General features: G+C 48.1%; 7 protein-coding genes across 7 annotated transcripts; 3 read left to right on the top strand and 4 right to left on the bottom strand.

Moving 5' to 3' along the window:
- Window positions 1–91: 91 nt before the first annotated feature.
- Window positions 92–2,530, top strand: EDB91DRAFT_1271725 (amidase signature domain-containing protein; the record flags this gene model as incomplete). Its single annotated transcript, XM_041324588.1, has 10 exons — window positions 92–854; window positions 911–1,019; window positions 1,068–1,138; window positions 1,194–1,288; window positions 1,340–1,438; window positions 1,487–1,810; window positions 1,861–1,999; window positions 2,046–2,173; window positions 2,227–2,363; window positions 2,415–2,530. The coding sequence occupies exons 1-10, from the start codon at window positions 414–416 to the stop codon at window positions 2,528–2,530; spliced, it is 1,659 nt and encodes a 552-aa protein (XP_041179261.1). The 5' UTR covers window positions 92–413.
- Window positions 2,531–3,709: 1,179 nt separating this feature from the next.
- Window positions 3,710–4,651, top strand: EDB91DRAFT_1335515 (uncharacterized protein; the record flags this gene model as incomplete). The annotated part of the gene is made up of 5 exons (XM_041325498.1): window positions 3,710–3,883; window positions 4,029–4,082; window positions 4,159–4,274; window positions 4,338–4,418; window positions 4,473–4,651. The coding sequence occupies 5 exons, from the start codon at window positions 3,710–3,712 to the stop codon at window positions 4,507–4,509; spliced, it is 462 nt and encodes a 153-aa protein (XP_041179260.1). The 3' UTR covers window positions 4,510–4,651.
- Window positions 4,652–4,721: 70 nt separating this feature from the next.
- On the bottom strand, window positions 4,722–5,878 carry EDB91DRAFT_1122533 (uncharacterized protein). Its single transcript, XM_041318295.1, has 5 exons — window positions 5,691–5,878; window positions 5,605–5,629; window positions 5,464–5,549; window positions 5,314–5,409; window positions 4,722–5,208 (listed from the first exon to the last, which is right to left on the bottom strand). The coding sequence occupies exons 1-5, from the start codon at window positions 5,699–5,701 to the stop codon at window positions 5,040–5,042; spliced, it is 387 nt and encodes a 128-aa protein (XP_041179259.1). The 5' UTR covers window positions 5,702–5,878; the 3' UTR covers window positions 4,722–5,039.
- Window positions 5,879–10,145, bottom strand: EDB91DRAFT_1122528 (glycosyl transferase family group 2-domain-containing protein). The gene is made up of 18 exons (XM_041318294.1): window positions 10,028–10,145; window positions 9,681–9,926; window positions 9,423–9,622; window positions 9,259–9,367; window positions 8,775–9,204; window positions 8,610–8,719; window positions 8,521–8,558; window positions 8,323–8,463; window positions 7,784–8,258; window positions 7,656–7,725; window positions 7,254–7,604; window positions 7,085–7,207; window positions 7,021–7,035; window positions 6,740–6,962; window positions 6,406–6,672; window positions 6,318–6,348; window positions 6,155–6,252; window positions 5,879–6,026 (listed from the first exon to the last, which is right to left on the bottom strand). Exons 2-17 carry the CDS (start codon window positions 9,726–9,728, stop codon window positions 6,214–6,216), a joined length of 2,670 nt encoding a protein of 889 aa, XP_041179258.1. The 5' UTR covers window positions 9,729–9,926; window positions 10,028–10,145; the 3' UTR covers window positions 5,879–6,026; window positions 6,155–6,213.
- Window positions 10,146–11,178: 1,033 nt separating this feature from the next.
- EDB91DRAFT_1246610 (glycosyl transferase family group 2-domain-containing protein) lies at window positions 11,179–14,649 on the bottom strand (the record flags this gene model as incomplete). Its single annotated transcript, XM_041322684.1, has 17 exons — window positions 11,179–11,217; window positions 11,281–11,311; window positions 11,360–11,626; window positions 11,677–11,899; window positions 11,950–11,964; window positions 12,018–12,140; window positions 12,198–12,306; window positions 12,356–12,597; window positions 12,651–12,720; window positions 12,769–13,240; window positions 13,288–13,428; window positions 13,475–13,512; window positions 13,568–13,677; window positions 13,732–14,122; window positions 14,173–14,281; window positions 14,343–14,542; window positions 14,596–14,649. 17 exons carry the CDS (start codon window positions 14,647–14,649, stop codon window positions 11,179–11,181), a joined length of 2,634 nt encoding a protein of 877 aa, XP_041179257.1.
- Window positions 14,650–17,239: 2,590 nt separating this feature from the next.
- EDB91DRAFT_1122519 (glycoside hydrolase family 16 protein) lies at window positions 17,240–19,806 on the top strand. Its single transcript, XM_041318293.1, has 8 exons — window positions 17,240–18,121; window positions 18,177–18,530; window positions 18,590–18,596; window positions 18,652–18,764; window positions 18,835–18,984; window positions 19,035–19,198; window positions 19,259–19,433; window positions 19,492–19,806. Exons 1-8 carry the CDS (start codon window positions 17,382–17,384, stop codon window positions 19,520–19,522), a joined length of 1,734 nt encoding a protein of 577 aa, XP_041179256.1. The 5' UTR covers window positions 17,240–17,381; the 3' UTR covers window positions 19,523–19,806.
- Window positions 19,807–21,433: 1,627 nt separating this feature from the next.
- On the bottom strand, window positions 21,434–23,446 carry EDB91DRAFT_1271705 (UbiA prenyltransferase family). The gene is made up of 8 exons (XM_041324587.1): window positions 22,969–23,446; window positions 22,762–22,914; window positions 22,587–22,704; window positions 22,442–22,530; window positions 22,298–22,394; window positions 22,203–22,239; window positions 21,908–22,150; window positions 21,434–21,851 (listed from the first exon to the last, which is right to left on the bottom strand). The coding sequence occupies exons 1-8, from the start codon at window positions 23,051–23,053 to the stop codon at window positions 21,771–21,773; spliced, it is 903 nt and encodes a 300-aa protein (XP_041179255.1). The 5' UTR covers window positions 23,054–23,446; the 3' UTR covers window positions 21,434–21,770.
- Window positions 23,447–24,693: the final 1,247 nt, after the last annotated feature.

The following is a 24,693-nucleotide window of genomic DNA, read 5'->3' as shown; positions in this document are numbered from 1 at the left end:
ATTTTTCTTCTTGCAGTGCTGCCGGGTGGACTCCATGCCCCCTCACCGCACGCCCCAGGTTTTGGTCCTCCCTGCACTGACAGTCCACAGCAAGTACTGTATCAGTATTTGGAGCGCCTCACTAAACAGTAGTAATTATCTGTGAGGTCAGCTTCCCTCTCACATGCCATCTGAATCACAGGTTCCGATCGTGTATTGCCCTTTGATGGTACGCAACCAATCTTATAAAACATCAGCCTTGTGACTTGTCGCTCCCTGCTGGCATTTCTGCTATGGGACATATCATGTGCTCACAAAGAAGACACGCGTATTTTTGGTGAACAGCTTATCTGAGGACCTACCTACGAGGATCGTACATATATCACAACCCAAGTGGTTTATCTGTGCTATCTCCCTCCCCCTCAGTCACAATAATGGCTACACTGGTGTCCTTTAAAGAGAAAATCAAAGGCGTAGGGGGCGACGCCTCGTACGAGGCAAAGGCTCATGTCCTACGTGAACAGCTTGAAGCCAAGATTCCAGCGAGTCTCAGACTCCCGCCAGCTATTCTTGAGGACCCACCTCTTGATGTCACTCGCATCCCTGAGACATGTGGTTTGCTCACTCCCCAAGAGTTGGCAATCACTGAGCTAGATGCAACCGCCGTGTGCCAAAAGATTGCTGCAGGCGAGCTGACAGCAGTCGAGGCTGTGACTGCCTTTGGAAAGCGTGCAGCTATCGCTCATCAGCTCACAGCTTGTCTTATGGATTTCTTCCTCGATGACGGCATAAAACAGGCGCAGCAGCTGGACGACTATTTCCGTAAAGAAGGCAAGGTCATTGGGCCTCTGCATGGATTGCCAATTTCAGTCAAAGTAAGTACGCCGTTGCCAACTTCCAATCAGCTATCTTAGATTGCTATCGTCGTCAGAGCCAGTGCCGCCTCAAGGGGACAATTGGGTGCGGGGGCTTCTTCGTGAATATTGAGACTTCGACGGAAGACTGCGATATGACAAGCATTCTGCGTTCATTAGGCGCAGGTATGTAATTAACGCCTGAAATATGCTGTCGGTTGAGCATGTTCGTAGTCTTTTATGTCAAGACTAATCAGCCGCAGTCTCTGATGCACCTCGAGTCTCAGTCTACGTACGGTCGAGTGGTAGGCCTTCTCGAGTCAATGACGTGTCTCATTGACTAAAACTAAAGCCTATTAGTTGAATCCCCACAATACGAGCCTTACTCCGGGAGGATCTTCTGGTGGTGAATCAGCCCTTGTCGCCATGAAGGGCTCTTGCATGGGTCTCGGCACGTAAGTCTTGGTCTTACACATCGCATGGAAGTTGATACATTGCAAACTAAGTGATGGTGGGGGATCCATTCGAGCACCAGCTGCCCATTGTGGTATATATGGGATCCGTCCGTCCTCTCGGACAACGCCCACCCATGGAATTCTGCGACCGTGAGTGCACCAAGCTCTGTCGTGGAGTCCTGTCGATAACCAGTTCAGTCATCATGGCCAGGACGGGGTCCATGCTTCCACAGGCCCAATATGTCGCTCAGCACGAGACATGCGGCTCTTCCTCGAAGCTGTTCTTAGCGCCAATCCTGCACTCCGAGACCCAGACGTATTGCCCGTTCCACTGAAAGTACCAGACTTAACTCAGAAGAAACTGCGCGTAGGAATTATGATGCACGACGGGGTTGTGATGCCCCATCCTCCAACTATCCGAGCACTGAAATTGGTGAAGGCAAAGCTTCAGGCGTCCATCAGAGGTCGAGGTGGTGGACTACATCCCATACGACCACGACCGCGGATACAACATAGTTGTGAGTCTGTTGGTCTGTGGAGTCTATATAATAATGTCACTCACGCGTGTCCAGCGCGAGCTCTACTACGAGGATGGGGGTGCCACAGTCCGACGTCTTCCTACAGGAGGGTGGAGAAGATATGCATCCGCTGACAGAATGGGTAATCGGTCCGCCGCACGTGAAGGATCATGATGCCGCGCAAGTTTGGAAGGTAAGACGTTCTGCTGTCTATTGACACTCCCTCTGAACTTGACCAGCTACGCGATCAACGTGATATCTTCCGGCGGGAGTATTCTGATCACTGGTGGTCCCAAAACGTCGATGTTGTCATATGCCCACCCTTCCAAGGTACGGCCAGCTGCCACGACACCGCGAAGTACTGGGGGTGCGTAATAGTATCTCGCAGGACATCAGACAATCTCACAGCTCATATGTCAGCTACACGGCCATCTGGAATTTGCTGGACTATCCAGGGGCAGTCTTCCCGACAGGTCTCATCGCTGACCCAGGCGTTGACATGTATCAGGAGCCACCCATCCCGATGAGTGCGGCAGATGAGTACAACATCTCCCTTTGTTAGTCGCGCTCTCAAGTATTGGATGACATGAACTGATCGTTGCGTACAGATGATGCAGCGATATTCAAAGGGGCCCCGGTGTCGCTACAGACCGTCAGCCGCAGATTTAACGACGGTTTGGTGCTTGCGGCACAGGATGTAATTGAACGCATCCTCAAGTCTTAGGGGCGTCGCTCTTATTGCACTGGAAGCACAAACCTTTGGACCCTTGTATGTATTAGTATAGTCCCACTACAGGTTGTCCGAATCATTAACTATAAATAATTTGTGTCAAAACGTATTATTGGACACCCAACAGAGTCTCGAAATTTCACTCCAAGCTGTTGTGGCACATACGTCACGCATTATATCTGAGCCCCTTGTATCATACATAGGTCACAAAGACTTATTGCCGAAGATGTTTCGCCGTGGTATGCTGTTTTTGCGAAGTAAGCCCTCGGCAAATAGCCTGTGAGAAAATACTCGTTTCCTGCTCAATTCCTGTCTCTAACATCCTGGCACGTCAACGAACATCCACGTCAACGAAACATAGCGTGAACGACGACTCAATTGCACGCAACAAAAAGACAACGGCTTGCGGATTGCCACGAGTATTCATGTAGTCAAGGTACCTAGCACTTGGCTGAGTCGTCGTCGATTCCCCCGGTAATCAGGGTAGGGGAGAAGGGTAAGGAGACAACGAACGATCACAGAAAGCGAAAATACCTTGCAGATCCAACATCGAGTGCGCATCGACAACCCTATAGTTTGAGGTAGGCAACCCGAAATTACATCATTTCTCATCCGCATAGGAAGGAATGGCTGTCTTCCTTCCTATTAGTTCAGAGACAAATTCCTTAGGGCCGACACATCTCAGCCACCAACCTAAGGAGCTGCGCTGTCGAATCAAACCACCCACTGCTTATCGTATCTTCATCTAATTTATTTATCAAGCGAGTAATGCGCTCTAGGCTTCGAGACCACCTGTTAAATTGGCGGCCACCCAACATCTATGGCAATATTGTAGTGACAGCTACGCGTATACATGACTCCATGAGCTTAGAGAGCTGAAACCTGTCCTTTTCTGCGCAATCCTTGCGTGACTCTTGATCCAGCTTTTCGGCATGATCATCGCTTTAGATTTGCTCCTCGAGTTCGCGGATACGTTGTGCTGTTCGGATGCAAACCTCACATCCTCCAGGGAAAGCTGCAGTTCTGACACTGTGAACCACCACATACCGGGTCTTCAAGAAAGATAGCCGCATCATCGATTTCACAAGTCAAGAAGGGGATAATTCCTTGTCTATAAGACCAGGAAGTCCGGACTCGATATCCCTGACTACAGAGTCCACGATATTCACTTGCATGACTAATTCTGCTCTTCCAGCACTGACCAACCAGCCCCACGTTGCACTCATCACCAGTGCAGCCCAGGGAATCGGGCGCGCCATTGTTCTGCGGTTCGCAGAGGACGGACTAGACATTGCCGTCGCAGACTTGAAATCACAGCGGGTGAAGCTCGACGGCATCGCAGATGAGGTGGGGGCAAAGGGGTGACGGTGTATTGTCTTGGAATGTGACGTGTCGCAAGAGGAGGAATGGTGCGGGCTACGGAAAACGAATTTGATGCTTTGAACGTCGTAAGTGTCTCATAGGGCTGCAAACTTACCATTGTTATATACAGTCTGACGACTGGGTAGATGGTAGCAAATGCCGCAAAATCGTCGTGAAGCTCGTGGTTGATTGTGAGCCAGCCCTCTCTTCAGTCGCTGCTTCGCGGCTTTGATGCCAGTGGTGGCATCGAGCCCACATAGGGCACCCTCACTGATTTTGGCAAGATCTTCGATACCAATGTCCGCGGAACGTTCCTCTGCTTGCACGCTGCAGAGCAGGTTATGATCAAACACGAGCGTGGCGGGAGGATCATCAGGTACGTCATTTATTCTCCAGTGCACCTGGGTGGTGATATCTGCCGTCATATGTGCATCTTCAGTGACAGGGAGCAAAGGCAGAATATTGAACAGCGTTTATGGTGCGTCGAAAGCTGCGATTCGATGGTTCACACAGGCGCTCGGTATGTATCCCAGAGGTTCTGCTACTTCATCCCATCTCACTGTTATGTATTCAGCGAGCGAACTTGGGCACACCAGGCCTGGACCAATTAATACACGCCTGTATGCTTTCCCCCTTAGTATATGCACTCTGGCGATGAAATGAAAGGGCAAAACAGCTAGACATAAGTACACCTTGGATAAAAGTTTTCTCATCAGGAAGCCTATCAGCATTCTCTCTCGGTGAGACTCCCGCCTCCTAATCGTTTAAATTGCATTGCAGTACCAAGCACACATCCCGCTGGCGCAGATAGCAATACCAGAAGATATCGTTCCTCTTAGGCAAGGACGCCGCCTATATCACTCGCCGGCCAGTCACAATCGATGGAGGAGTATAACATTAAGGAATCTTTAACGTCATGCTCGAGAATAGATGACGGAGATTACTGTGAAAACTAAGTTTGAAAAATATACATGTTAAATACTATTCAGGCTATCTGCTGCCCATCCGTATATAATTACAGACTGATCAACAACACCAAGTTGTAATGTAAGCACGAGCGCACCCACTAATTTGAGTCTTGTGTGCAGAATAATTCCCTAGGTAGTCATACCTCCGTACCGAAGTCGGCTATTACAAGTTCTCACTTATTCGCTCCGCTGTGCGTTCGACGTATTCCAAACTTAGTTTCGTCGTGGGCAGCACCATCTGTCGATAACAGGTTGCTGCTCGATTGAGATTTGATGTTGTGCTGAGAGCCATCCATGCTACCGGGGTGGAAGTTGGATGCATCCAAAACTTTGATTACGCCGCTGTGAAAACGATGTTAAATATAAAAGTGACGCAGAAACGGGGGCAAGCAGTCGCAAAAGATGTCCACGTGAGCAAGGAACAAAGAACGGCGTAACTGTGCTGACCGTTGTGTCGCATCCACGTAATTCTCTCTGTCAAACCTCTTCGACGTCTTTATGGACACACCCTTGTCCGAGATAGAAATTCCCTTGTTCTGAAGACTAGGAAAATCTAGTCAAGTTCTTAAACTCAATAGAGCGCTCAGTTCAACGTACGATTCTTTCGTATTCTGAGCAGCCGCTGAAAGGCGTTTCGCTATGAGGACGACGCCGAGGATGGTCCCCACAAAAAGGGACGTTATCTGCAGGTTGGAGATTTCGATTAGGAGTGAGTGGGATAATTAGGAAATTGCTCACGGTTAGAAAGGAGAATATGTCAATCCTGATTGCATGTATATACAGACTTGAGCCAATGATTGGAAGGAGGAAAACTGGGAACACACCAAGATGCCATTGTGTAAAACTTTTCGGACTAAGCCACAGCACGACACAAATCACGTAGACAACACAGAATATGATGATAACCGAGAAGCAAGTGTGGAATCGAGTGCCTTTGGATAGTAACTTGAACGACAAGATGAACACAGAGAGAACCGAAGAGGATGTCACACTCTGGGTGGGCCCCGGTGGTAACGGAATAAATTCTGGATTTGTGATCAAGCGCCAAGGCGCCGATCGGCTGCGCAACATTTGAATTGGATGACGTTCGTAAGTAAGTACGTAAGGTTAGGGTTTCACAGGCGTATAAATTATCGTTCACCTCCGCTGCACAGTCCATACTTATATACAACAAGTAGATGATCGACAAGAATGTATGCAGCAAATAATACATGGGTGTGCGGACGTGCACGATATGAGGATGATTCTATTAGTCCCTGGAAAGACAGTAACGAGTGCATACGTTTACCGAAATTCCACAAGAAGACCAACTCGTGTAAAGTGTATGTGCAGTATCAGGTACTGCCTCTAGTATGAGAATATCATCAACCAAGGGTTGAGGACAATCTGCAGGTGAGCCAGATTCCCGTCAGTGAGGAAGTGAAGTTGAGGCTGAAATAACCATGACTTACAGGGAAGAGAATGTGGCTTCCGATAACGATGCTGCTCGATCAAACAATCGTAAGTTTACATTTGCTACAGCGCAGATACACGACTTACGCAAGTGGCAGGATAACTGCCCAGTCCGTTGAGTCCACTTGCCACCCAACGGGCACTAGTGACGTGCTAAGGATAATCATCCCCGCCGCGACGATTATGCATAGTATCAACGTAATGTGAAAGCGCTTTATGATCCTCGGGACTTCAATGAAGAAGTTCGATCGCTCGACCTCCTTCTTTGTAGCACCCCACGTGATGTTGTAAGAGAATAGATGGGACAGCAGCGCCTGAGAAAGGTGAATGCTCAGTCCACCAAAGAAAAAGAAACTGTATTAAATACGAGATATATGTCTGAGTATTTTTTTGTCTGAAGGTAGAGAAATATGGCACTTACAAGAAAGGTATCCAGGTCACGTTCTCAAGTAACGAAGCTAGAAGGCTGCGCTGACCCAGACGGTACTCGAGAAGTGTATACCCGAGGTTGCCAACCCCCGGGAAGACGACAGTGCATGCCAGCCAGACCTCGAAGCTGTGTAAGAAGAACCCGTCGACCTCAATTTGGAAGCCTAGCAGGAGGTAGTTGAGTAGAGAGAGAATCGCCGATGCCGCAATGCCATCTTCCACATCATAGCGTGTGAGTGTCCACACAACGTAACATAGAAGAACCCCACATACAATACGAGAACATGTCTGCATGGATTTCAATGGATGCATTTTATGTGTGATGAAGAGCACTTACAAGCCATCATACTAAGTTTATAATGCACTGGGGCTCCGGACCAAATGAAAATGCGGAGCTGCTTCGCAATGGGTCCCATCTTCCACCAATGGATTAGCGGATTGAATATAAGCTCATTGCATCCTGCTCCTATTAGATTAAGGTCCTCTCGATAGTGAGAAATGCTTACCGTACGAGTACTTCTGCCACCGATTCAACTCATCATCGACGGTTAGGGATACGCCTTCCTTGAATCCACCCTTGGAGTATGACGCCCATCGGATACTGTAGTGCTTCAGCTGCAGCCGCAAAGCCATGTCAAAGTCTTCAGAGACATTCGATTCAGACCAGATCTTCTTTTTCCCATCCTCGGTATCGATGAACGCTGCGTCCTGGAGAGCCGACCACCGCAGAAAGGCGTTATGCCCCACGAAGGGAGCTACTTCCCCGTTCGCGCATCCGATAGAGATGCACTTGTTAATCCGCCGCGTGAAGTGTGCAATACCGTTCTCGAAGTAGTGGTGCGCAACTTGCATTACATCTGATAAGAGTGGGTCAGAGCATTTCTCATGCGCTGATGAGTGAGACATACCCGATTCGTGTTGGATAATACCGACTTCGGGACTCTCGGCCAGCTCTCGCGCGGCGTCGCGGAAACAATCCTGCAAAAAAAAAGTAAGCACCCATCACTTTGTCAGATTGATTGTCTCAGTCTGTTACCTCAGGTACGATGGTGTCTGCATCGACAATCAAGATGATTTCTCCCATGCGTAGAGACTTCCCATTGCTTGCCCAGGGCCGCCATTTTCCACCACTCTCATTGTACACCTCCTCTGTGGCCAATGCCAACGCCTTATCTTCGAGACACCCGTACTCGTCGTTATCCAGCTGCCCCATCCGCGCCGCTTCTTCGAGCACTTTCAAGTGCTTCTCAAGCTTCAAGCTTAACGCGAGCCCGTAGTTCATGTTCGATGCCTTTTTGAACCGGCCAGCACGCTTAAAACCGCCAGGTGCGCCATCATGCTTCGGGCGCGCGACAAACCCGATGTTGTGGTCCGCATAGAACGCAAGACGCGCTTCCCGCTCCTTGGAACTGATGAGCTGCAGTCCGTCGTCATGCACAAAAATGGCAGAAGTGCCACCCTGCCTAGCATATGTCTGCATCGCCTTCTTGATAGAGAACACCGAGGGTGAACTGATGGATATATGTCAGCGTGTTCTATTCTTCTGCCGAAAGAGTGAATGGAGAATAATCTGACATTGTGTGCTCTAGACTCTCCTTGAACACCGGAAGTTCGACAGTAATGTGGGGTAAGGCGGCATCGACTTCTTTGTTCGCAGATGGGGGCACTGCGGAGTAGTACCTCGAATTTTCATGGTACTGAGCAACCGGACCAAGCCTAGACAGTTTAATGAATGATGACGTGAGCTCATATGACGGTGATAAAATGACCTACGCCAAGGTCAAATTCCCTACAAGCTGTAAACAGAAGAACTATGATTGATAATTAACATAAGTGTCCGTAGCAAAGATGATCAGTCTCACCAGTGATATGCAAAACAAGAAGGGGGATGTGACAAGCAGGATGAAGCGATTGTAATTACTATCGAGCAGCCATTCAGACAGCAGGATGCTGACACCACTGCCAATGAAAACTTGGACCGATTAGACGACGCAGTCATAGGAATAGGAAGTAAACATTCATCTTACATATTGATAACGCCGTCGCAAGGCCACAATAAAATGGAGCGTAGAGACGAATGGGACGGAGACCCTGACTTCCCGAAGAACCTTTCTTCTCTAGGTCAGATTCATCACCATACGCGCCACCCTTCTCTTTCTCCTGTGACACGCGCCAACTCCAACCCCATCTCGATTTCTTGGGCGACGATTTCAAATGTACGTTATTTCGTTCTTTTTCTGTGACAGGGATGGCCTCTGTAAGGACTGCATCCTTTTCTACCAAATTAGCGTCAGAAGCCACAGACGATGCAGGGTTGGTGGACGGCGGAGTGCTGGGTAAAGATATCAAATGGCGAGAGCGCCAGACCAACTTGATGAGTTTTTCCTCCAAGTCGCGGCACAAAGGTATGATACCGTCAAAATTGTCTGACCATACCACAATGACTCGTTCATCGCGCTGTAGTACCGAGTGTGTTAGTACTATACATGCCGATAAAAAGGGGTAACTAACAATGAAAGCTCCGCACTGCTCCTTCTCGGCCCGAGGAAGACAGCTCATGGAATCGAGCACCTGAAGTTTGGTGTCTGAATCAATATAGATCGAAGCGTCTTCATCAGTCCTGTGGAACTCGTGGTTATAGGGTCAACAGTTCTGCAATGACAAGAAGTTCTTACATTGTACGGAATGCGGCGTGAACGGCGGCACTGCGGATTTTAACAGCAACGACTGGATTCAGCAGTCTGACTGCAGCCTCGAACGGAGCTAGCAGCATCTGGTTATACGGGAAGACGCGGTAGTGTCCTGCCTCCACCCGGAGACAGACACCTGTAGCGATGGTTTCTTCCGTAGGCCGGAACCATGCCTCGCCTTGAGTCTATTGAGATGCAAAGATATCAATAAAGACTGCATTTGCACGCGTTAAATCACCTGACCTCTTGGTAGACGTGATGAAGAAGGGCATCATACGGGTCATAATCCATATCGTTTGGCTTGCTGAATGATAGACGCTACCATGGAACACTGTTATATAAGTGCGAGGAACTTCCAAGCTTACAATGACCCGGTACCGCGGCTGTGAAATCTGACGTTACAGGAGAAAAAATGTCGCCGATTATCAGAGAAAAGCACACGCGGTGTTTAAGATACGCCCATCACAAAAGTCTACCCCTTGGCTAGGCCTAGACAGAAACAGAAAGATCTGACGTGAGCTCAGAATCATTATTAGGATCAGCCTGAAGGGAAAGAACGTGGCTGTGACGCTTGGGCAGGGTTTACTTACTAATTTACGATACCAGGAACGTAGGGAAGACCAAAAAACGTGATAGTGGAGAAAACGAGCCTGCACACTGCAAAAATCACGCAATCCAAGCAAAGACGGATGCCATCCATGGCCGCACAGTCAGGAGAAAGCATGCAAGCCTGAGCAATCAGTTCCTGAGCTGAAAACGTGTCCCGCATTGTCACCCAGGGCCTTCAAGGGATGTATTTTGGCCTGCCCAGCAGACGTCGGAATGTACCACAGCCCGGCTTGGCGGCAACGTGTTTCACAAAATGGCTCACAGTGCAACGAGGTGAACGGCTGTCGATATCTAGACATTATTCCTAGATCCGAAGTCTTGTGGACGATTGAAGTGCCACTGCACCCGACTTTCCAAACACAACCTCGATCGAGTTCCGCAATCTTATCGGGTCCCAAGTAAGTAACAATAGCTAACGATAGCCGATCGGCGATTATCCTTTGACAGACAGCGCCTCGAGCTCCTTGAGATTCGGAAGACAGATGTGGAACTTCGAGATCGACCGAAAGCCAATCATGATATACACCCAGTCTCCCTAGGCCGCCGACCATAAACGGGTCGTTTGTATACATCCTCTCGGAAAATCGTGTCCTCGCGTTCACCGACATCTGAGTCATGAACGTCGGAAGCGCTCACTAGTCACGTGGCAGCAAAGACGGAACAAAAGAAGCGAGGATTCTGAGTGGCGGTGCAGTGCGGATATAATTTTAAAATCTTAGCGCTACAGACAAAGGCGGCGGCCAGCTGCAGAACTTAATGCCACACCTGCCTGTCGCCATGGATAACCACCAGATTGATACAATACTTTCCGATACCATGATGATTAAGTTATGCTTTGCGTTCGGCTCAAGTTTCCCATGAATACCTGATGATTACAAGTGAACAAGTGCTCGCCAGCCTGAGTCTAGAACAATACGCAAAAAACAAGGAATTAAATAGTAAACATGTAGGTACTGATGTACTGTGTGCGAAGGTGCTATGTATAACTGGTATGTTTACATGATCGAATAATTACCCCTTTTATGATACCTCTATCATAGAGCTGTAAAATGTACAGAAAAATAGAATGTTGACAGTATAGTCCATTCAAATCCCAACACAAACAACGGCCGACCAGTAGCGTTCTAGCCGCTCAATACGAGAAAATCATCAACCACGGATTGAGCACGATCTGCAACAGAAGTGACTCGATGATTAGTTACCCAGAAACGACATCTTCATGATGAATACGCACAGGGAAAAGAATGTGACTTCCAGCAACGAGCCTATATGAAATTTGAGTATGACGTGGCTAGTACTGACAAAGCACTTACGCAAGAGGGAGAATAACTGCCCAATAGGTACCTGGAATCTGCCAATCCAGGCCGACGATAGGAAGACTGAAAATGACGATCATAGCGAATGTGCCGAAAGAGAGTACGAAGGCGAGCCAGAAGCGCTTGAAAATTCGGGGGACTTCGATAAAGAAATTCGAACGTTCGACTTCCTTTTTCGTTGCTCCCCAAGTGATGTTGTATGAGAACATGTGGGCCAAAAGAGCGGTGGAGAGGTGGACACTAAGACCGCCAAAGAAGAAAAAGCTGCGAGAGTTGGCATGAGCTCGGGCCTGACATCAACGACGGACACGTACAAGAAAGGGACCCAGGTGCAGGTCTCGACAAGCGAGGCCCACATGTTACGGTGCCCAAGTCTGTATTCAAGAAGAACGTAGCCAACGTTGCCCGATCCAGGAAACACGGCGAGAATGGCGAGAAAGACTTCAAAACTATGAAGATAGTAGCCGTCCGTTTCGAATCCCAGTCCAAGAAGGATATAGTTGAGGACCGACAAAATTGCCGAGGCTGCGATACCATCTGTACAATCTGTGAGCTTAGCAGGGATACAACAAAAGACCTTGTCCTACAATAGGAAAACATGTCTTTTGAAACCGAAGTCAGCATATTGGCCATAATTCTTATCAACCTTACTCACATGCCATCATACTAATTTTGTAATGGACCGGCGCATTTGACCATACGAAGATACGCAGCTGTTTGTTGATTGGACCCTTCCTCCACCAGTCAATAAGGGGGTTGAAAATCAACTCGCTACAACCTTCCCAAGACCCTAATCGTCAGCACAGATCCCGTTGACGGAACGGCTCATCCGTACCGTATGAGTATTTTTGCCATCGATTCAATTCATCATCGACCGTCAACGATACACCTTCCTTGAAGCCGCCCTCGGAGTATGTCGCCCACCGTATGATGTACTTCTTTAGCTGTACACAAATGAGGAAATGATAAGGTTTAACAATGCAGGAACCATACCTGAAGTCGCAAAGCCATATCGAAATCCTCAGATACATTTGATTCCGACCAGATCTTCGTCTTCCCGTCCTCCGGGTCTACAAACGCGGCGTCCTGAAGCGCAGACCACCGAAGGAAAGCATTGTGTCCCACGAAAGGAGCTATTTCACCATTCGCGCAACCAAGGGATATACACTTGTTGATCCGCCTAGTGAAGTGGGCAATACCATTTTCAAAGTAGTGGTGGGCGACTTGCATGACATCTTTAATGCGACGTTGAGTTATCGCTAAAACAGGAGCACGAAGTCTGACTAACCTGATTCATGCTGAATGATCGCAACCTCGGGGCTCTCTGCTAGTTCACGAGCAGCATCACGAAGACAATCCTAGAATGGCGTCAGTTTTGTAAACACAGGAGGTGATATGTCGTTCACCTCGGGTACGATGGTATCGGAGTCGACAAGCAAAATGATCTCTCCCATTCGAATGGATTTGCCGTTGCAAGCCCACGGTTTCCATTTCTCTCCACTTTCCATGAAAAGTTCTTCACAAGCCAAATCCATAGCGCGATCCTCCAGTGGTTGGTCGTCGTCATCCAGCTCTTCTCGTTCTTCTGCTTCAAGGAGCACCTTGAGATGTTTCTCGAGTTTCAAGCTAAGCGTGAGCCCGTAATTCATATTCGACGCCTTCTTAAAGCGGCCGGCACGTTTGAATCCACCCGGAGAGGAATCATGAGGGGGACGTGCGACCCAGCCAATGTTGTGATCGGCGTAGAAAGCAATGCGTTCCGCGCGTTCCTTCTCCGAAATGAGCTGCAGACCATCGTCATGCACAAATATCGAAGATGTTCCACCCTGGCGTGCATATGTTTGCATAGCCTTTTTGAGGGAGTACACGGACGGTGAGCTAACAAGATGTGAATATGGGAAAGCAAAATTCGACTTTGAGCTTACATTGTATGTTCAAGACTTTCTTTGTAGACAGGAAGCTCGATAGTGACATGAGGAAGAGCCGAATCGACAGCCTTATCCTCGTCGGGCTTGATAGCAGAATAGTAACGCGAGTTTTCATAGTACTGAGAGACGGGACCGATACTACAAAAATGAATGCAAGTCAAGATGAATCAGAACGGGCACTTACATCATGCCGACATTGCCGATAATTTGCAAGGAGAAGAACTGAAATTACAAGGTAAATTCGATTACGAAACGTCTTTTGTGATGCATGACATACCAAAGAAACACAGAATGACAGTGGGGCTGTGACGAGCAGACAAAACCGAATCCATTGACCATCGAGCATGGACTCCTGCAGAAGCATGCTGATACCAGTACCGATGAAAACTGTCAAACGAGGTAAGTCTAACTTGAATAAAACCTGAGTCCACAGTTGCTTACAGATAGATAAGCCGCAGCCCAAACCATTGTAGCAGGGCGCGATGAGCTTGGTTCGGCGGGCTTTCTTCACACCCTTCTCGGGGTCACCTTCGTGCTCCTCACGAGTGGTACTCCAGCTGAAAATCTTCCAAAATGGTGATGAGGACTTAGGCTTTGGCTTCCGATTTGTGAGTTCTTTCTCAGTGACAGGAATCTCCTTCATAATATCATCCTGTATTGCTGGCAGACTGTCGTCTGACAGCGGAGTAGATGGCAAGATCTCAGAGGGAGCGGCGGAGATAGCGGTGCGTTGTCTCCAGACAAGCTTGATCAGCTTTTCCTCGAAGTCGCGGCATAGGGGTATAATGTTATCCAAGTTATCGGACCAAAGAATGAGAACACATTCGTCTCGCTAAGGTTTCGTCAGAAAGGCATGGTAACGTGATGAGAATTATCAATTACAATGAAGGCTCCACACTGTTCCTTCTCAGCTCTCGGCAGCATAGCCATGGAAGCTACTATCTGAATGCGTGTGTTATGATCGACATAGATAGCAGATGCATCTTCGGGACTATTATTACGGAATGCGGACCGTTAGAAAATGACCGAATACCCGACGAGAAGCAACATACACAGTTGTTAATGCAGCATGGACTGCAGCACTCCTCACTTTGACCGCAACCACGGGATTTAAGAGGCGTACTGCTGCCTCAAAAGGTGCAAGGTAGGCGTTCTCGTACGGAAAGACGCGGAAGTGACCAGGTTCGACACGAAGACAGACCCCAGCAGAGATATTCTCCTCGGATGGCTTGAACCAAGCATCACCCTGAGTCTGTGGGGGACAAAGATATAAGCAGAAGACGAGATCAAAAGAAATACACGTACTTGCTTGAATATGTGATGGAGGAGTGCATCATATGCGTCGTAGTCCATTGCCATTGTGGAAGCCCAAAGTAGGAGGTAGGAGAAAATAACAAGCGGTGTCCGAACAAAGATCGTTCCTAGCTCGGAGGGGGGATATGGGAATTTTTTGGGCTTGAGACTTGTTCAAATTTGGAGAGGAATATAAGAGTCCTCAGATGATTGACATCCGATTTGGAAGTGGTAAGCAGTGTCATTTGAACCTAGGGGGATAATGATACAAAGGCGATAACAGGCCAAGGAACAAGTAAGGGATCAGTGCCGTCCAAAGACCTGTATCCCTGGATGGGTATGATAATGCCGTAGTGCAAAGGAACCATCGGGCTCCATCGGGCTCGTATCTTCCTTGGATATGCATGGAGACTTCACAATAATTTGAGAACAAGTCAACGGGCTTGAGAAGCATCCGGTATCTGGAAGGTCGCCTTAGGACAGACCATAGGCACAGTGATATGTACCTGAAAAGGATTTTTTTGGTCTGCGAATAGCCTTGGACTTAGATGTGGGAGAGATCAATACACGAGTGACTTGGAATTTGAAAAGACCCACCCCTGCGCGCTTAGAGACGTACAATCTAGCTGATCTAAGACTCTGTTTGAATATTCCCTGTCAGATGAATTCCTGGTCATACATACCATTCACTGAGCTGTGCGAAAGACCCTAGGCAGGATCAATTAATCCGCTGTCACTTTTGGGCTCGGTCGGCGCTTCCGTGTCGCTGGGTCACGTTGAATTATATAATCAAATTTCAACCCCGCGACCAGTAATAACAGTCCTCGACACGGAAATAGTAGAGCTGGTGTTTGTAGCAATCATCCAAAGCTACTACGACTTGTTTCAAGCAGCTCGAAACATAACCAGAACGTTCAGAATTTAACTTTGGTATTGAATGATATCCTTACTGAACGTCATCAACCACTTCAAGTTATTCCTCCATATGGCGTCATGCAAATTGCGGTAACCCGGGGCCCGAGTTACTTGTTGTTATCTGCCGAGATGATGATCTCTGAGTGTTGATCTGCCAGGATCATCCAGGCAAATCAGTGCCGGTATATCCACAACAGCCCGTTTGATGTTCAAATATTGACGTTTGACGCTTTCTTGAACACTTGGGCGCTCCGATTGGTTCAAAGGACTATAACTCGGCTACGGTACATGTTCCGGGAAGGCTCGTGAAGTAATCCACTTCTCAACTCTCAACTCTCAAAAGGCAGCCTTGTAGTAGTTTATCTATTTTACATTTGTGAACGGAATTATTCTCGTGGACTCTAATTTCGTATGACATGTTCGTGCCTTCCTTCCTGCCAAACACACTTACGCATGCCAACAGCGAGGGTCCGATGACATTGTCCATGTTCCGAGCTCTCCTGACCCTGGATGCATGGCGCTGTCCGCGCATCGCAGGGACAAGCGCTCATGATCTGATTATCCGGAACGTGTTTTACACGTAATTTGCTCTGACAGCCTGTGGCCTCAACTTGGTGTTATCGCTCGCGAGTCAGGAGGAACTTGATCAGAAATTCATTGGATCATTGGATCAACCTTGCCATTTTGACATGTGCGCTTGCTCGAAGCTTATCCCCCCTACTGCGATAAGCAGAATTTGAAGGTACATTTGCCACATCACGCTTCGCTTCCTTGATTTGCTGGCGCGAAGTCGAAGCCGATCTGAATTAAGGCGTATACTACAACGTGTAAGTTGTCTGAGCCGCAGAAGTTCTCGTTTGGCGGTCCCGGAACAGAAAGGGAATTGTGCCATTCGCTATGATTCCCTGAATGAAGCTCGAAACGGTTTATCAAATGGTCGTCAATGCAACATTTAATACAGGAATGACGACTTTTTCGTTACATGGAGGATTGGAAACTCGAATGTTGATAACATCGATTCGACGTACCGGGTTCCTCAAAATTCTGCTTGGATAAGATCAGCAGGGAAGGCATGAGCGCTGAATGACGATATGCACAGGAATGGATGATGATTGAGGTTACACTACTCATCGCCGGCATCAGCTAGGGGTGGCATAATTCCCTTAGACGGGTCGGTTTTTCTTTGCAACTCTTACTTGTGGTTATCGACCTGCATCCAAGGCACCTAGCGTAATACGCTCCTGAAGATCAACACCCTGCAGGTCGGGATTGATTGACATAATGCCTGTTTACGTCACTTGTCCATCATGCATCTATATGCCGAGGGACTCCATCGAGCAAGTGACACCTTGGGAAAGGGTTCGAGTTCAAAACTCTGCGTCCTAGAGCAACCTGGGCCGGAGGAATAACAACAGCTATAACATGTATAAGTAACTTGCACAAATGCCATTTTAGTCCAAGTTGGTTGATGATCATGCTGGTTGAGCTGATCACGTTTGTTCTTGCATAGCCGGCCGCCGAGTCCAGGCAGTCAGAGGCAGTCCTGTCCTAATCCTGTCAGTTATATTATCTCCGAATCTCCGATGATGAAGGAGCCAAGAAAGGAAACCCGATCAATCTCCCTCGGGGAGAACGATCGAGATTCATCAAGTTTGAACGCTGGACTCGGAGGTGCCTCTAGGTGCCTTCGCACAAGTTCGCACAGCGACTGTCCAACATAACAGATAACGCAATCTAGAGCGCTCCCTGACATGGCGGTGAATTCAGGGATCATTTGGACGCGTTTGTACTTGGCTTTACAGGCCTTATATCTGCAATAAAAGTTCTCCATAGAGTCCAGTTGTCTGTGAGACTTGCCAGCACTCCAATCTATTGAATCCACCATGTCAACATCAGCGGACAAGGATGGCATCAAGCCGCCATCCCCATTCTATCTCGGCGACAACTCCAGACAAACGAAGGATAAGCACCATCACTCCACACCTTCGATTTCCAATTACTCTCGCCCATCTACTGCAGGAACTGCCGCAAGTTCTGTCGTCAACCCTTTTTCTCCACCTGCTAGCGTCGTTAGCTTCAGCGTTGATCCCATAAGCAGCGGACCTATGTCTGCTGTCACAGCAGGCGTTGCACAGTACGAGGTCCAAGAAGCCGTACCCCGTCATGGTGTGATGGCGCGTCCTCGCACTATCTCATACTATGGCAGCAGCCGCCCCAACACTGGAGATAACCCCAGTCGCACGAACTCCGGCGTTCGTCTTCGTGAAACGTTCGCTGCACCACCAGCTCGCCCCATGACGGCAGTCTCGACCTCTACGAGTCTCCCTCCACCAGGCAAGACAACCCGGATGCGTTCTACCATGCTTGAAGATCCAAGCACCTTAGAAAAGCCTTGGGTGACGACAAAAGACCCATATGCACGGATTGCATATTTCTTGACTTATTCGGTGGCGTTCCTTGGAATAGCAGCGTCTGCTGTGCGCTGTTACTATGGTTATAAGAGTGTGCCGTTGATCACTAGTAACTTGTGCATGGTGTTGGATGAAGATTTCAATTCTGACACCGATACTACTTTCGGACCCAGCGGAAACTGGTTCCGCGAAGTGCAGTTGGGTGGATTTGGGTCAGCGAATTTGTACTTTTGATGAATCAAAACACTTACATCAATGTTCTTTCAGAAACGGCGAGTTCGAGATGACAACATCCTCATCAAATAATTCATACACGTCCAACGGATACCTTTACATGACCCCTACCTTGACGTCGGACATGATCGGCTCGGACGCTGTGTATAACGGTTACACATACAACCTTACCGATTGCACGTACAACTCGACGAACCCGCAAGCACTTCCGGGCTCATTAAACGATACGGGTTTTGACGCAACTGCCTACTACCAATCCTGTGGTGCCGTAAGCAACAGTTCGACGGGTACAATAATCAACCCCATACAAAGCGCGAGGATCACCACACGCAACAGCGCCAGTATCAAATATGGACGCGTAGAGGTACGGGCGAAGCTTCCGCGGGGGTACGTGTTATACTTTTTTGACATGTCATGTAAACTAACTGACCGTCGGCTCCCTGTAGTGACTGGGTGAGAATTTTACCGCCAGGTCCTGAACCATATGACTTACTGATGGGCCCTGCAGCTCTGGCCTGCTATCTGGATGCTTCCTGTAGACAACACCTACGGACCGTGGCCAATGAGCGGCGAAATCGACATCATGGAATCACGCGGGAACGGTCGTACTTACCCCGACCAGTGAGGCACCTAATCATTCGCAGAACCGTAATCTGCTGACCATGATCTGTTTTGCTGATCTCCTTGACAGGGGTATCGATTATGTCCGCGGATCACTCAACTGGGGGCCCTTAACTTTCTTGAATGCTGTATCCAAGACTTTCGGCTGGTGGACGCAGCGACGCACCGACTATGGGGAGGACTTCCATGTCTATTCACTGGAGTGGACACAGGATTTCCTGTGAGTTCTATGTCACTTCCGAAGTTGGGCGATCCTCTGACTCGACCAAGTCGCATTTACGTTGACACTCGCTTGCACTATATGCTTGAGCTTTCATTTAACGAACCCTTCTTTACACGGGGAGACTTCCCCTCCGTGGTCCAAAACGGATCCGAGCCTATTGTTCTGCAGAACCCTTGGATCAACGGGACCAATGCGACACCTTTCGACCAACGTGAGCTCTTATGAACATTTACGGAATTGCAGTATGCTGAACTCACCGATCGATGTACAGGATTTTATCTCATCCTCAATCTCGCTGTTGGCGGGACTAACGGATGGTTCCCCGATAACGCAGGTAACAAGCCATGGCTGGACAACTCGAAAACAGCCATGCGGGACTTTGCAAATGCGCAGGATACGTGGTACCCCACATGGGGCTCAGATGGGGAGAGTGGTTCTTTCATTGTGTAAGTCGCTTGGTCGCTCAACGTGTTGTTCGTATTCTGACATCAAGATATGTTGCAGGGATTATGTCAAAATGTGGGAGGTCTGTTAGTCGAGCCGTCGACGATCTTAGAGAACTCGAGATAAACATACCTCTTAACATGATAGACTTACCTCGATCACACTATTGTGGACACTGTGGCATACCTTATATATCGTTGTACTCGCTCTTCCATAGTTCTTGTCTAAATATGCATTATAAGTTAGCGTCTGCGTGGGCTTGCGACAGTGCGAACTGATATTTTCAACTTGCGTCACGGGTAAAAGACAGGCGGTGGACAGGGGACCCAGGCGTCTTCGAGATAGACTTGTAGGTGAGCTCAACGTGCGTGTTAGCGTTCGTCAGTAGTTACGTCTGTTTGGCAGAAACACAGCCACCTAAACAGGCTCGAACGTTCACTAGACCAAGTAAAAACGGATATCGATCTATGTCAACTAGAGAGTCTTCCTTCTATAAGTTTGACTAGGGGCAACTAGGAGAGAGCTCTAATGTTTTAACAGCTCAAGGAACGCTCACTCACCCGATCATTATATTCTAGCAACCAATATGCACCGGCGATGCACGAGTCCTTCAAGTAGTACTCTGGGCAGACTTATTCAAACAAGTATCAACGAAGTCACAGTGTCCATGACCGGAAGCTTCAAGCTGCAAGCGCAGAGTATTGTTCTGAAAGCTGCGCATTCTTATTTTCTCGTTGCAAAGCTCAGATCTCAGCTTTGAATGTAGGTTTGTGATCATAACCGCCTACACGCTTTGTCTTTATCTAGAACGCAGCATTGCTCAGTGCATGCTCAGACATACCATTTCGCACCAGGGACAAAACGCCGTGATGCTATACAATGAAAGTGTATAGTAAGTACGTGCATCAGCGCTCCCGTGGACCGCACAAAACGTCATCAGCCAAGGGCCATAAGCTGCTCTTGAGTAAACTTACTGGTGGATCGGGCACAAACTCGGAGTCGGATGCAAGGGAAACCCTAGGCTAAACCTGTAGCATCAGAGAACCGGTGAGCCGTAGATGTTGTCATATATAATTTCGCGTTTCGTCACATTGGAATATAAAGCAATATATATAATCATGTAAACCCATCGCAATCTACATAATTGCTAGCAAGAACTCACCAGTTCACTGATAGGCTAAGGCAGGAGGCGGCTGTTGCTCAGGGATGGACTCAGTCATCTGCAAGCCGGGACTCCAGCCATTGCACCAGGACCTCCGGCACTCCCACCAAGGTGGTTTGCCCAATTTGTCATTGTCAATTTGTTGACAGCCCATACTTGTACGGAAACAGATCGGGTGCTGCAGGGTACTGCTTATTATATTTTGCCAGATCATCGAATGAAATTCAAAGAGGTTGAAATGTCCAAAAGAACGGATTTTGAAGGATTCTGACCGCTGGCAAGTACCGCGGACTCTACATACCAATCGATCAATTGCAAATTTATGTACCATCTGTGCATGACGAGATGTGAATGGTTCTCGGTACCCCGTTCGGGGAAGCGCATCTAGATGTCGTCACGCCGGCTCATGTCGGTCGACGCTCCACAATATACACGGCCTCGATTCATGAACACCCGAGGCGCTACACGGACATGATATATCATATGATAGTAGTACAGCGTCCGAGGTGTTTTACCCATTACACGTGTCTGCGGATGTCGATGAGGAGATCGCACTCGAGTTTTTGGAAATTCTATCGACATTTAGCACCATAGTATGTCTGATTTAGAGGGCTCACGCGGCGCTACCGGGGTATTGAGTGTTAATATAGCCTGAGCAACCGCAGGCCTTAAGCTTATGGAGGTGAAGAAGGATGAGGATTGATTCTAAAATTCGCAAGTATCCATGACCTGCATTCGCACTATGTAATACTAACGTTTCGTAGGATCTTGATTTAAACAAGGCCTTCGATATCGGATTAGCATCCTTCAGCGAATCACTATACGCGCGCCTACATAGTGACTTAGTCTTCCTTCTTCAAGGCAGACGAACTTTTGTAGACGCGATGAACGGCTTACATAATAGAGGCTAGTTTTATTTCTCACAACCGTTGACGGCGCAAGGCAATCTTTCATCATTCTATGTACTTAGCCACGCACGGCGATTAACATCTTGCATATCACCTAGATTCGCACTCTGGTAAGGATCAGCCCGTGATTATCACACTACTTATTACTCACGATTTGCGAGATACTTAGGGCGCAAAACATGAGGAATACCACAATAAACACGTCATCTATAGTAGTTATTATAGTAACAAGGATGGTGACCGAATTAGCATTGGATGGAAGTGTATGCTCAGATGGCAAGGGACGCGAGATTAAAGTAATGATCCACCATCAATCCTGCGCAGACCATCGCTGCGCCGTGGCGACCTGCCTGGAGAACAACGCGATATCAGAATCAGAGCATGTGGTTATAAGAGTTCAACATACGGTGAATTTCTTCCAGCTGTCTCGGGGATCATTGTGATCAAATGACCAGATATGCCAGAGACAAAGGAGGAACGGCGCAATGACACTTAGCACGTAGAACGGGAGGTGCTGGCCGTTCAAGTACCCAGCCCACAAAAGGCACGCAAAGAAGGTCACATCAAATATACTCAATGCAGGACGAATGCCGTCGCCCAGACGGACCGCCATGGACTTGACTCCGGCCTTCTCATCGTCCTTCTTGTCCTGAGATGATATAATCAGCACATGCCTTCAAAAAACCTTCCAGGTGAGTTACCTGGCATGCGTAAATTGTGTCGTAAAGACATGTCCAACTACAGAAGCATCGTCAGCACCTCGAAGAAAAACGCCGTTTGGCACGTGCACACTTACCAGCACGACGCAATTGCGACGTTCAGGATCATGCCCCAATTAAACTCGCCCGTCGTTGCTACCCAAGTGAATGGGACTGCCCAGCTAGCAGCAAAACCTTCGAACCAGATAAGATGGTATACTTCAAACTTTTTAAAGCCATACCGAGGAACAAAGAAGGCCAGTACATCCAGCGCTTCATAAGCGGATACGTCCCACCACAAGCAGGGAGTCCAACAATTCCGAGTGCAAGACTAAAAAAAACAGTTTGTTCGGAAAAGTCTTAATGTTTCTTGAAAGATATGCTCACGCTGTAGTGCCAGCAGTCGAAAACATGTAGAAGATGGCAGCGACGAGAACGGCTAGAAGAATTGAAGCCTCTGTCATAGTGACGGCTCCAGATGCGATCGGTCGGCCTTTTGAACGTTCTAATTGAACAGCGTCAAGAGACCAGTGACAAAGTTCAGGACATAGATGAGACGGACCAACTTTGCGATCGAAGTCGCGGTCAAGCATATCATTGATGACACAGCCTGCGCTGTGTACCAGTGTGCCCAACAATGCATAGAATAAAGTATTTTTCACGACTTCGTTCATGGGCAATGCCATATGATAGGACGCAGACAGGGAGCCCCAAGCTATGCATGATGAGTTAATATTAACCGACAGGTATGCCACATCTTCCGTCTTACCGAAGGGCCAAAACATGAAGTCGCACCCCACAGGGAACCAGTGGAGCCTTGTGAGCTCAAGCAATGCTCTTGCTTTGGAGGGCATCGTGACAAGTTTACAAGGAGGGGGAAAACTGGAGTGGAGAACCAGAAACACTAGCTATGTTCAATTTATACCTCTGCTTGGGTGCTCGGAATGACCTCTTTGACATCGGTAGGCTGCCAAGGCAAGTTGTAATGTCAACGCTTGCCAATTGGCGGTCAGGATATTCGCATCGGCTGGCTTTGTTCTGAGTCGATCACGGTGAGCGAATCTCAATTGCAATGCACTGCCGGTGTACAACCCCTGGTCTCTCCTGGGCAGACCACGGGAGGAGACAGCGTACCTTCTATACATGACAACTTCAGAAATTAAACTACGTAATTTTAAAGATAAAAGTAACTTTTGAGTACCTGTGAGTCTGTGATTACCACGGTATCCAATAGCACCATGTACAGTACTCGCTGTCTTCTTCCTGGTCGCGACCAACTCGTGAAGGTCAATGATTTGACCCGGAGCATATATATCCACATATGAGAGTAATATGTACCACCTACTTACTATGGGTCAACAGCTATGTCCACCAATTCAGCCTCCACATGTCCAGACCCTACTACCAGTCGGCCAGGAACCCTGGTCATAGATATTCTAGGGGGTCCTGTTCGAGTTGGGTATTCCACGGCCTGCCGTGTCTGATCTAGAGCAAGGACCACGCCTATACCTATGACCCCGTTCCGGAGGGAAGCATGTTGTACGTCGCATGGTACAATATTATAAGGTTCATTCATCAAAACGAACGGTCGACGGATCATTTTTGCGACCCTAGCCTAAAAACTCGTGAATGTCATTTTCTTGATCGCACTCACTAGACAATCCGTGCAGACTCCCATGTTCATCTTCGAACTTCATTATGATGGGAGTCTCATCAATCGGTGCCTCTCAGGTATATTTGCTTAATATGCACTAAATCACCAGTTCACATTAACGCAGACAATGAGCTTCATCTGCGTCATCTACAAAATGAACGGATCAGTCGGTTCCGTGGGATCAGGCCCTACCTCGTAAGCATGAGAATAAGTACTATGTAGTCTTGGCCCCTGCCGGAAAGTCTCACAAGTGACAAGTGTGAGCGTGTAGTTGCAATGTCGTTCTAACCGATAATGCCATAGGTCTCTTCATCTACACTCCCGGACTATCTGAAGTAATTCCAAGTGCCCGCTTCTGCTGCAGATATTCCTGACTGTATGACACCTTTTCCTTGCACAAGTCATACATTAATCACATACAAGAGTCCATACGACGCCCAGCTGCTCGACCTTGTAAATTTAAACAGGTATGCCCTTGAACAACCTTTAACTATGCTTCTGTTCCACAAAGTTCAATGATTTTAGTGAAGCCATGTGTGTTGCCGGTCATGGCTTGGCAGTTGATCCGCGGTTTGAAAGTGGCAGGAGATATATCGTATTTGCAATGTGTATACATTGCATGAGACAAAGAGAAGTACTAGCGACTGTCAGTACTCACCTTATCCGCTCGGAGATTACAGTAATCCCCATGTCACTGAAAGATAACATAAGAAATTGACATACAGTGAGAGCAACAAACCACGCGCTCACCTGGGCACCCAAATATACCGTTCAAATCGATGGAAGTATCTATGTGGTGGCATTGACGGTTTCGACTCTCGGGAATATCACTACCCCCAT

This window comes from Suillus paluster, assembly GCF_016628075.1.
Source record: "Suillus paluster strain FC165 chromosome Unknown EDB91scaffold_15, whole genome shotgun sequence".
In the NCBI taxonomy this organism is placed as follows: domain Eukaryota; kingdom Fungi; phylum Basidiomycota; class Agaricomycetes; order Boletales; family Suillaceae; genus Suillus; species Suillus paluster.
Note: the sequence above shows the minus strand (reverse complement) of the source record. Positions and strands in the feature narration are given on the sequence as shown.

What these genes read in the sequence shown, in the direction of transcription:
- EDB91DRAFT_1122533 (XM_041318295.1), bottom strand. An exon ending in ACATATTCTCCTTTCTAACC is followed by an intron (nt 5,550 to 5,604) that starts GTGAGCAATTTC and finishes TCCAACCTGCAG; the next exon opens with ATAACGTCCCTTTTTGTGGG. An exon ending in GCTCAGAATACGAAAGAATC is followed by an intron (nt 5,410 to 5,463) that starts GTACGTTGAACT and finishes AGATTTTCCTAG; the next exon opens with TCTTCAGAACAAGGGAATTT.
- EDB91DRAFT_1122528 (XM_041318294.1), bottom strand. Translation starts at nt 9,728, where the DNA reads ATGGATTATGACCCGTATGATGCCCTTCTTCATCACGTCTACCAAGAG. An exon ending in GAGAGTCTAGAGCACACAAT is followed by an intron (nt 8,259 to 8,322) that starts GTCAGATTATTC and finishes TATATCCATCAG; the next exon opens with TTCACCCTCGGTGTTCTCTA. An exon ending in CAGACACCATCGTACCTGAG is followed by an intron (nt 7,726 to 7,783) that starts GTAACAGACTGA and finishes TTTTTTTTGCAG; the next exon opens with GATTGTTTCCGCGACGCCGC.
- EDB91DRAFT_1122519 (XM_041318293.1), top strand. Translation starts at nt 17,382, where the DNA reads ATGTCAACATCAGCGGACAAGGATGGCATCAAGCCGCCATCCCCATTC. An exon ending in GGTCGTACTTACCCCGACCA is followed by an intron (nt 18,765 to 18,834) that starts GTGAGGCACCTA and finishes TCTCCTTGACAG; the next exon opens with GGGTATCGATTATGTCCGCG. An exon ending in GAGTGGACACAGGATTTCCT is followed by an intron (nt 18,985 to 19,034) that starts GTGAGTTCTATG and finishes GACTCGACCAAG; the next exon opens with TCGCATTTACGTTGACACTC.
- EDB91DRAFT_1271705 (XM_041324587.1), bottom strand. Translation starts at nt 23,053, where the DNA reads ATGCCCTCCAAAGCAAGAGCATTGCTTGAGCTCACAAGGCTCCACTGG. An exon ending in CTGGCCTTCTTTGTTCCTCG is followed by an intron (nt 22,395 to 22,441) that starts GTATGGCTTTAA and finishes TCTGGTTCGAAG; the next exon opens with GTTTTGCTGCTAGCTGGGCA. An exon ending in ACACAATTTACGCATGCCAG is followed by an intron (nt 22,151 to 22,202) that starts GTAACTCACCTG and finishes ATATCATCTCAG; the next exon opens with GACAAGAAGGACGATGAGAA.